The sequence below is a fragment of the Empidonax traillii genome, unplaced genomic scaffold, assembly GCF_003031625.1.
Source record: "Empidonax traillii isolate 1590-97213 ecotype Southwest subspecies unplaced genomic scaffold, ASM303162v1 scaffold1105:size522451, whole genome shotgun sequence".
Taxonomy (NCBI): Eukaryota; Metazoa; Chordata; class Aves; order Passeriformes; family Tyrannidae; genus Empidonax; species Empidonax traillii.
In genome coordinates, this window is record NW_020956298.1 from 30,895 (window position 1) to 42,125 (window position 11,231).

The 11,231-nt window shown below is 43.5% G+C and overlaps 1 protein-coding gene across 3 annotated transcripts in view; it reads right to left on the bottom strand.

Annotated features, from left to right (window-relative positions):
- LOC114068647 (alpha-2-macroglobulin-like) overlaps positions 1 to 10,713 on the bottom strand; it is a 32,644-nt gene extending 21,931 nt beyond the window's left edge. For all 3 annotated transcript variants that reach the window (XM_027904944.1, XM_027904943.1, XM_027904942.1), the window contains exons 1-7: positions 10,492 to 10,713; positions 6,130 to 6,313; positions 5,293 to 5,449; positions 4,688 to 4,740; positions 3,961 to 3,981; positions 2,079 to 2,247; positions 311 to 395 (exon numbers count right to left, since the gene is read on the bottom strand). In XM_027904944.1, the coding sequence (XP_027760745.1) occupies positions 311 to 395; positions 2,079 to 2,247; positions 3,961 to 3,981; positions 4,688 to 4,740; positions 5,293 to 5,449; positions 6,130 to 6,313; positions 10,492 to 10,580 (758 nt within the window). In that variant the 5' untranslated portion in view covers positions 10,581 to 10,713. The remainder of the gene's footprint in view (positions 1 to 310; positions 396 to 2,078; positions 2,248 to 3,960; positions 3,982 to 4,687; positions 4,741 to 5,292; positions 5,450 to 6,129; positions 6,314 to 10,491) is intronic.
- Between the last annotated feature and the right edge of the window lie 518 nt (positions 10,714 to 11,231).

The window sequence follows — 11,231 nt, forward strand, 5'->3', positions numbered from 1 at the left end:
ATTTGAGGGTTCAGGATTGGCAGAGAAGCTTCAACTTAAGAAATGCAAAGACAGAAAGAGAAAATATACAATGAACTGGGAAGTGAGAGCTGCAGACCAGTTTGACATCATCTTTTGAGGAACACAGAGAAGACCCTTCACTTTGACTGCTCAGACAAAGTAGCAGGCTCAGGATTGACAGAGTGAAATAAATTTGCACTGGATGCCTGGGAAAGGTATAAAAAGCCTTCCCCAGCTCTTCTTTTGGTCCTTGGCAGAAAGGAGGAGTGAATGATAAGCAAGAGAGATTTACTGGAGCTCTGTAACTCACAGACCACAGACAGACACTGGAAGCTCGTTGTCCTTAATAGTGATCATCTTGGGCAACTTCACCAGGACCTCGAACTTGGGCAGCACTAAATGAGAGAGAGAAAGTCTGATATGAGTGAATGATGGCTGTGTACTATACAGCAACCCAAACAGAGAGCCAGGATCATCTTAACCTCTCTGTGCTCTTTAGCAAGGATCTCCTACCCCCTCCCTAGGTTTTCTCAGCCTTCACCATTGTTTGGGTTCAAAGGGAACTAAGGAAGTTTGTAGCCCTTACCTTCTCTTATTTACAGCATATGCTTAAGTGATCCCACTGGCACCAGACAGCTGTGTAGATCCCTTACATATGTCGATTCAGAAGGACATGTTAATCCTGTACGCTGTGTTCACAATTCATAATTTGCAACTAGGACTTGGAGCAGCACATTCACCAGCTTTGTAATTTACCACATTGAATGGAGGCAGAATTCACAATGGGTTCATTAAGTGATCTGAGCAGATATTGACTGATATCTTCCCATATTGCATCCTTCAACCCTAAGCCTCCAACTACTCATGCCCAGGACTGGGCTGAAGCATGTAGTGGCCTGCTTCCAGGTGGTGCATCTGAGGTATTTTTCACAGTGCGAGGAAATAACAGCAGGGTGGGTGCACATCCAGACCCAGGAAGTGGAAAACAATCCTGGGTTATACAGCTTAGACATAAATTTGTCTCTAAGATGGGAGACATGGGTCTATGTTTCAACCCCAGATTGCATTTCCTCAAAAGACTGTAAGAGAAATAGCAATAGAAGAGATTCACAGAAACGACTCAAGAACAAATAAAAGAAAAATTATCTTAGTGTAAGGTTAGAAAAGGGAAATACTTCTTTGATCTTGTGGGGTTTCCAGAGTGATCTTTACAGGAGGAGGAACAGACCATCTGTCACTATGGCATGTTGAAACCTATAACTTTGTTTGTGGTCAAATTATTCACCATGCCTGACTTTGAACCAAATAAGCCAGTCCTACGGACTTCAATGACAATCTTTTTTGGGTTGCACCCTGCATATTCCAGAAACAGTAGGTTCTGGTCAACGTGCTGGGACATTAGGGCTCCATGTAGAGCTGGTGGGGAGTCTCAGAGTGAGAAGCACTGGCCAGTCAGCCTTCTCAAATGCACACAGCCTACCCAGAATACACATCTACAAACACCTTATGGTGGAACTCGGAGTTTGAAGGCTCCCTGTGGCAGCGTATTTCTCCTTACTCATTCTCTACTACTACTCTGTTTGTGACCAGTTGTAATCCCTGTGGTGTGTTCTTCAGTCACAAGTTTCCTATCAGACATGTTTTCTAGGCTTTTGCAGAAACAGGGAACAGGAAGAAGAGAGAGGACTACTAGTGGAGTAACAGAACTCAGGCAGATGATGAGAGAGGTGAAACAGTGTCACCAAAATATTGTCACCTCTTACTTTGCATCTAGTGTTACTTGCAACAAGTTGCTGGACTGAAAAGCAACTAAAACAAAGTCAGCTGAAACTGCTGCCACAAACCAGAAGTCTGGTACTCCCAAGAGCACTATTAGCTCAGGCAGGTTGCAGAGATGCCATAAAGGAAGCAACCACTTCTGACACTCAGTACCTTCTGGCTCAGCCCCTACGAATCCCACTGCCTGTATATTCAGTCCCTCTTTTCTCCATGCTGTTCCCAGGAAATTACAAATTGAGAGGTCACAGTAAAAGGCATTGCTGTCAACCCCACTTGCAGCCCATACCTCCTCTCCTTACCGTATTCCTCCACACTGAAGAAGTGTTCCACATGGGATGAGAAGCTCTTCTGCACAACTATTTTGTAGGAGCCCTGGATGGGGTCTGACGTGAGGGGGAAGGAGAGCTGTTTAAGGCCTGTCTCTAGTTCCACCCCTTGCCACTGGTACACACGGTTCCTCTGGGGATCCTACAGGTGAGGGTAAAAACATCACAAGACAGGAGACTCCTGGGACAGAGTGCAGTGCCCAGTTTATATGTCCTTGCTGGGATATGCCTGTCTGTAATTATTCAATAATCTGTGAGGATCTGTAAGCACTTACCTGTCAATTCTGCATAACTAGCACGCAAGAAAGCTTTTTAACTCTGGAGGTCCTGTGTTGTCTGTCTTCCCCTCAGCTCTACCTGTATGCTTATGAATGATGGGGCCTGAAAGCTAGCAAAGACAGACTGGCAAGGTAGCAAGACAAAGAGATTGATATCAGAAGTAAGTGAAACACAGAGAAGGGAAGTTCTAGAAGTTCCCTTCCTGAAGGAAGTTTCAGCTTCCTTGACTGGCTATACAGCCTGCAAAAAAGGGTTGTTTTTTTCCCTGCCTGGAATGAAGTCTGTTGAAGTACCATTACATAATTTGATGAGGAATCAGATGTCTGATTTATCTATAGGACTGAGAAATGTACACGTGCAAGAGTTCAAAGGTGGGGTGGGGAAGTGGGAACGTGAACAGAGGAAAATGTACCCCACATATGGACATCCAGCTGAGAACTCTCTCTTCTTTTGTCTCCCTGCTCCTAATGCTGGAGCTGAAGTCTCACCACTACTATAGTTGTGTAATGCTCATTACGAACTATCAATAATTAATTCACTCAGCCCCAAATTTCTTGTGGAAGTCACTGAAATGGCACAGTAGAGCTACATATTTTGATGCACCCTTTCCAGGCTGCTCAGTAGTATAGTTAATGTTTACAATCTTTCATTTTCTGCCTGCTCTTTGCATTGTACCTTGTCTGTCACCAGAAGTTTATTTACTCTAGATAGGTATGTGACTCAAGGTATGTGACTACGTGCATTTACTTCACTGAGATTTTATCTCAGGGCTTAAGGAAAACCAGGATGTGAATGGCATCTTCCAATGTGAGTCAGGGGGCAGAAGCTGGAGCTGTCTTCCCAGGAAGCACCCTGGGAGGACAGAACAGTCAGTGCTCTGACCAAATCCTCTTCATTATCATATTTCAACCCTGCTGAAAAGATCACACCTTAATGTGAATGATACCACTGGGCTTCTTTGGAAGAGGAACTCAAGAAAATGTTTACAGCTGTGCTTGTGAACTTGTTGCTGTGATGTATTTATAGGGAGAGTCTGAAAGCCAGATTGGTTTTTCCCAGAAAGGCTTTTTTTTTTTTTAATAAATAGTAGGCTCATGCTAACTTCTGCCTCTGTGGTTGACTAAGACAAATTAAGTGACATTAAGGGTGTGGATTGATGGACATTTATTTCTTTAGCAGTGCTGACTTTTAGGCAGTTACCTTTCTTCACTTCTGTCACTCTTTCCTTTGGTCCTTAGCTTATTTAACACAGTTCTCCAATTTCAACCACACTTGGCAGATACAAAATCTTAGTTCTGACTGGAAAGAGGAATAAGCCATTCTGATATGACCTCTAGGCGAGTATAATTCTGTTCACAGCATGGCTTGCATTGATTAACTATTTCATTCCTAGAGTACATTCTGCAGGCAAAGAACCACTGTTGGAACTTATTTTGATGTCCAGCTATTCAGCTTTTTTTTACACAAAGGAAAAAGTTCATGAGTCCTATGTTTTCCCTTGCACCTCAGCCTGAAAACACTGCTGGAGACAAGTATCTCTGTGCCTGCACATTATTATGAAATAATATCCACTTACCTGAACATAGACAAATGGAAACTGTGGGGAAAGAGCAAAGGAAAATCAGAATTAGACATATCAGTTACATGTGGATGGAAGTAATTTCCAGATTTGGACTGAAGAACTGAAGAACAACCTTCTAAGAAGTCCTTTGGGTTCTTCCCTTTTTGTACTTGCTCTTTTTCCTTGGTTCTTGACAGTTAAGAGAATATTTCCTATAATATTTTAGGGCCCTGACTTTTTACGTCACCACAGTATGAAAACATGATGAAGTAAGAGTTTTCAAAGAACTTGTCTGCATGAGGAACTGATTGTCAAATAAGCTAAAAGGGTGGACTTACACCCCTGACCAGTTCCTTGGAATCAAGTTCTTGTCATTCAGCTCTCTGTCCCTAAGCATGTGGTTGCACCCACTGCCAGAAACAACTGCACACCTGTCACTTCCAATGGAAACTTGTCCCACCCACATTTTTAGTAATGAGATCCCTGCCTAGATGCTTAGCCACATACAGGTTTTTGCAAACCTGGCTTTAAACACCTGAATGCTTTTGAAAAAGGGGACATGTTTTTCAGTCAATAGAGACAGGTGAAGTGTGTCCCAGGGCAGAATATGAAATGGGTGGAGGATGGTGTGAAAGAGTATCATATGCTTTAAAGGCTGTGTTCAGTGGTTCTGGATGATGACAATAATGGCCTTAATTGGGAATTAAATCTCCTGGTTAACAACAAGTAATTAAGAATCTACCTTCTCATTCAGCGGGTAGAAGTCTTTGTCCAGAGAGACGATCCGAAACATAACTGAAGGATGTAATGGAAAAGAAAGAAATTCCACTGTTAAATTTTTAGCCATTATCGGGAAATGTCAGTGTTTTAATAACTTATAGCTCAGATTAATTCCGTGGATCAGCAGGCTCTGAATTGAGATCTCTCAGTAATGGAAGCAAGTACTTTAGGCTCTTTCTTTTTCAGATGGTGAGGGGCAGATAAATTTAGAAGGATAATCAGGTCTTGGCTGAATTGAATTGTCCCTTGGGAGTGCCTGTCCTGCTTTGTTGAAACAGGTGCAGCCAAGGGAGAGTATGCTTTGAAGTCATCCCAGTTTTGTGACACTAGTTGAGCAAAATGAATCTGAGCTTGTGTCTATATCTGGTTGAGATGCCTGGAGCATGAAAAACAGGAATGATGAAGGTACCACATGCCTTAGATCTCAGCTGACCGAAACGAGATTTACAGAGAGCATTAACTGCCCCCTTGAAGAAATCTGAAAACTTTTGAAGTATAGTGCCTCTGGGGAAATAAGTCCTTAAGATTTTATCCTGTCATAGTCAACACCAACCCAATTCCCTGTACCTGTTTGCCCAGGCTTGTAGATGGGTTTGTCTGTCTGGATGAAGACCAAGCTCTCAGAATTCTTGACCAGCACTGACTTGCGGCTCTTGAACTGCAGTGTGGGCCCCTTCACCGTCACAGTGAGAAACGCCACTGATGTGCTATTGGATTTTGGAAGCTAAGGAAAATGAAGAGGAAAAATGCTTTACAGATTCACCCCATTGCCCTAAGCCTTTGAAGGACAGAGTATTAGCTGGGTCAGAGAGTTCCCTAAAGGGACAAAAAAGACTCAATGCATGAAGCAAGAGAAAAATATGATTCCCTTCCTTCATTCATACACTTTTGTTTGAGAAATATTGAATCTGATCTTATTCTATTGTATCAGTGATTTATCAAAACCAAAATTAACCTAGATTCATTAATTAGGTGGTGAAACCTGTTGTTTACATTAGTCACCAACCACTGCAGTAAAAATTTGTTAATAAGTTCCAGAAGGAGACAAATGACTTCATGAACCTCACTATCTTTAACCATTCCCCAGTTTTGATTCCACCTCAATACTTCTCCTCTGAGGCTTATATAGATCAAACAGAAATGGAGTTCCAAAAAGTTCCAAAAAGACTTCTCTACGTCATGCATGTACAGAAATATCATGAGGGACACAGAATTTGACAATGGTGGAAAATTATTCCTCATAAGGCAACCACAGTTGGATGTCCACATCAAATTAATTTTTTTATTTGTCTTAGCTTAGAAGACTGATTGTAGTGCGTCTTACTTCTCATTTCTGGACTGTTTGGATCTACTACATCATGCCAATAAACACAAGAGATCATCCCACAAGGATGAGGTACTCACAGAGAAAGGGATGCAGGTGAACACGTCCCTCTCTGACACCACATCATCAATCAAGCTTCTGTTCTCCCCTTGATGCTCGAGTGTGGCACTCAGAGTCACAGACTCATTCAGGTGGGTCAGCTGAACACAGACTTTCTCAGGAGAATCCGTGTGTATCACAAAGGGAAGTAGCACAATATACTGCCTAGGATGAGAGGGAAGCAAGAAAGATCAGAAATGTGAAACAGTTTTAATGCAACAGTATTAAGTGAAAGGAAATTAACAAATCTGCATGTCTAATCCATTACTATCGCTGTGAACTGCAGTGCATATAACATGAACGTTCATTTTATTTTGGGTTTATACATATTAAACGGCCTAACTAATTAGCCTAAAAGCCGGAAAATGCTTGCAGTAGAAGGAACAATTTCTATGCTAATAGAGAGTGCTTTACAAAGGATGTTTTGTTTGGCTTCACAGCAGGGAGCAAGGACGGTTTGAAAGGTTCCAAGCTGTTAATTGAATTTTGTATATCCCACAATCTCCTATTGAGACTCAAAGGGACTAGCTAAAAACAGTTGAAAAAAACACCACCCACTTGTCTGGCTGCTCCAGTCTTTGCCTATCCAGGATCCAAATCTTTCACATGCTGAGCAAAGATGTGAGTGCTCACAGTTTGGGACCTTATTAAGATGAGCACACAAAGGGTTTCAGAGTGTAGTGTTTTATTTCAACTCAAGTGTACTCTCACTTCCAAAGAGCTTTTGACAAAGGTCCCTCATAAAAGATCCTTAAACTCAGCTGTCATTCAGTAAAAGGGATCATTTTACTAATAAATCAGAATTATTAATTCTGACCCGGATTAATTGGTTAAAGATAGGACAGAAAGGGTAAGAGACAATGAAAATCTCAGGAGTTTTTATTGGGATCCTTGTTCTTCAGTACACTTCTAAATGATCTGGGAAGTAAAATTTTCTGACAATTGTCCAAGGTAAGAATACCTAAAATTGACTAATGTATTTGTGGAAAAATTTTGTTATATGGTAGGACTGAGTAGCATAAATGGCAGATGAACTGTTCATAAATGGAAAATAATATCACTAAGTGGGCTATTACTACCCAGACTTGAGCACTGTTGATCACTATTGGAAAATTTTCATTCAGTAATAAGTAACAAACGGACTGTAGGAAGTTCAGAAAGGAGTAGAGGACAAATACAGTTTGGTCCATCCAGAGCTACATTATTGTGTGGGCTCTGGGCTTTTTGGGAAGTCCTAAAGCTACTGTGGAAGCAGTGGAACCCAGGCAGTACCTCAGTTTCCTTCGCCTCAAGGCAATAGGATGAAGTGTGGTGAAGAGCCTGGTGGCAACTCTGCTCAGCCCGTGCTGCTTCAGAAGCAGTGAAAGGAGAGAACTCCAGCCACCCAAGGAGTGACTTATGACTTGCTGCTCTCTGTGTTCTCCATGTTTCCCTTCTTCCACAGCCTTTTTACCACAGATTCATCCCATGCCTGTTTCTCCTAATCTCATTTTTCCTGTCCCCTGTCAGTGGCACTGGCAATCTGACAATAACATCCAGTCTACCGAAGGGACAGTGTGACCTAGTTTGTGGGGAATTTGGCCTCATTTCTCTTCCTGTTCATTGTTCTTCCAAAATTTGGCCAACTTGCAGAACTTCCCCTTAGACTGGCTTCCCTGCCTTTGAAATGAAGATATAAAATATGCTGTTTATAGACCTCCCTTTAGATGTTTTGGGATGTGTTGGTGAAAAGAGCTAGATGAATTAAAGTACTATGAAGGCTTTAAGTAACTTGGGTCACAAAATCCATGTGTAGACATTCCAGACAAAAAAGCTGCCTAATGAGACATCAGCATCTTCCCTGCATGCAACAAGCTGTTCTGACAAGACAGGCAGTGGCTCTGACAGAAGCATGCATCAAAGAAGGAATAGGAGACCCTAGGGAGAGTGGCTGAGGCAAAAATGATGAGTTTGTCTACACAGAGAAGGTAATACTGTAGTTAAGGTGGAATAATGTCTGTCTGTGTATTGACTCTCAGTTACTTACTAGAACAAGCACCTAATCAAAGAAGGCAGTGAATTTCATCAGCTCCATCAGCCCAAATCCATACCTGCCAATTCAAGTGTCATTATGACCTCACATTTCCAACTATATGCAGTGTATTGCTAAGCATGTACACTGTGCTGCAAAAGAGCTTACATGCACAGCCATGTACCAGAATAGGAGAACATTCTGTTGCATTCTTCCAGAATGACACAGAGAAAGAAAAGCAATGGAAGAAAAAGAAGCAAAAGAAAATATATCTTGCTCAGTATCTTACAGAACCACAGAAGTTTTGTTTGCAAAGGACCTCTTGGTGTCTCAAGCTCAACCTCTCTCCTGGAACAGTACTGTTGTGAAGGACTCTGTAGATGGAGTTTCTACCATTTCTGTTCCAGTGCTGTACTAACTTTGTGAATGAGTCATTTTCTAATATGTAGTCTGAACCTTAATTGTGTCTCCTGTGCAACCAGCCACATCTGAAATAGCAGCTGCCGCTGCCCAAAGAAGTGATATCCCTGCTTGCACAGGGCACAGTAAGCAAGTCTTAGCTGGAAGGTTATTTTTTGTCTTCAGTTCAAGGGTGGCTTCCCTTCTGTGTTGTACACAGCACCTGATCTACCCTGCAGCACTTAAAACCACTTATACTAACTAGCAACTCATAGTTCAGACTCCACTGCGTCCCTGCTGGGCTCCTATCTTCCTTCTGGGGAACACAACACCACCCATGTCTTTCCCACCTCTCTCAGCCTTTCCTCCTTTTTCCCTCCCAAATGGGGCTCAGATCCAGGACAAAGAGCAGCCTACAAGAAAGATGGAGAGAGACTATTTACAAGGGCACATGGTGACAGGACAAGGGAGAATGGCTTCAAACTGAAAGACAGTAGGTTTAGATTAAATATTAGGAAAAATTTCTTTACTGTGAGGGTGGTGAGGCACTGATACACGTTTCCTAGAGAAGTTGCGGATGCTCCATCCCTGAAGCATTGAAGACCAGGCTGAATGGAGCTCTGAGCAACCTGGTCTAGTGAAAGGTGTCCCTCTCCATGTCAGGGACCAGATGATCTTTAAGGTCCCTTTCAACCCAGGCCAGGTTCTATGATTCTCTGTTGTCCAAAGTCTGAACAGTATGGTTTTATTCCCTTTCTCCCTGATGTTGAGCAAGAATGAATTAAGATTACTTAATTACTTAGTCACATCACATTTCTGTAGAGAGACTAGAGACCTCTGCCTGACCCCAAGGCAGACTTGGCTGGCTGATCTATCCCAGAAACAGCCAAACAGAGCAGATGAATGAGGGGTTGATGGTACACTATGAGTCAAAGGTCTTAGAAGCTGAGCTAGTCATCACTTCACCTCTGACCACACAGTGGGTGGCAGCAGTAATGCTGTACTTTCTGCCATACCTGTTAGCACCATGGCAGTGCTCATGGGCATGAAATCTCTGCAGCAAGCATTACAAGACCTGTGTGTGTGAGAGCTGCACTTCTGTCACCACAGCAAGAGGAACAGTGTGTGATAGCAGCTGGGGTCTTAAGATTGAGACTGCCCCCACCCAGATTAGAGACTTGAGAGCAACACTCCTTGCCAGGTGAGGCTGGGGTGGACAAGCCAGATTCCAGTCAGCCTGTGCCACCCCAGGCTGCCCCTCTCCTTGGGGTCATCAGCAGAGTGTGTGCTGATGGTCTGCAAAGCCCTGGCATGGATGTCCAATGGACGGTGCTGGCGCCAGACTCTGTGCCGGAGGAAGTGAATCTAGGTCACAGATCCTCTTTGAGAACAAGTACATCTGATGCTGCCAAGGGAAACAAACTGGCAGGAGAAAGGGGAACAAACCAGCTTGAAAGCAACAGGAGACTGCGAAGAAGTAACTCAGTGATCGAAACAAGGATATTCTAGGAAGAGCACGTGCCTGGATTCTGTCATCATGCCCACAAAACCCCAGGCCCTGAGAAGTTTTTAGGCATAAATGTACATAGGCAAAGATGCTGTGAGGATCCACTTCTGGACTATCAGGCAGCTGCAGGGCAGGACTGTGGGCACTGACAGAGATTGGTGGGGGGATAGGGGAGGGGCTGGAAGGGGGGTACTGGCAGAGATGGCAGTGGGGAGGGGTCCAGGGCTGGACAACCAGGGGGTTACAGGGTGGGAGCAGGAAGCACTGCCAGAGCTGTGCAGGACACACAGGACTTGGTTATTAGTGGGATTAGGTTATTAGTGGGATTCAGGGCAGGAATGGAAGAACTGGCAAACAGAGAGGAAGAAAACTGAAGGAAAAGGGGAGCACTAAGACCTCCCTCCCCCCTCCGCCTGTGCAGCTTACGGTTCTGCGCTGGAAGAGGTATTTCCAGGAAGGAAGAAGAGAAGAAGGAGGAAGATGTTTGGTTTGCTGGGCAGCTTGTTCTTCCCCATGGTGCAGAGCAGGTCGTGGTGAGTGAAGCAGACACCCAGTCTGGTCTGGTGCTGCTGTTTTCCTGCACCTTGTAATTCTCCTCCACTCTCTGCTCAGTCAGCCTCTTTATAACTGCTCTCTGCAAACAGCCCAGGGGCTGGAGGAGATAAAGGCTTGGGGCCAGGGCCCATCCGGAAACAGGGAGAGGCGGTAAGGAGGAGCTGGAACAGAGGCACAGTATTTGGCCAGAGACTCTGCAAGTGGGGGAAGGGTATTTATTTGGATAATGCTTATATTATAAATCTTTGAAATATTCGTACCCTGTTTTCCTTAGACCATCAGAAACCTGCAGTGCTGGGGATACAAACTATGTTGAACATAGGGTAATATTCCCTGTGAGCAACATCCAAACACAGTACTCTGATGTGGGGTGCTCTGATCTTTTAAGCCAAAAACCAGGTTTATAGGTATTTTAAGAACAAAAGGAAACCCATAGGCAGAAACACTGCCCATATCATGTTAACAGAATGCTGCCATAATTAGCTGACAAAGTTGCTATAGGTTAGATAATTAATTTGGCAGGAATATAACCCAAAATGTGGTGGGCCACTGCTCTAGATATTGAAATATGTTCTGTTTCCACTGTGGATATGTACAAATATTTCGCAATG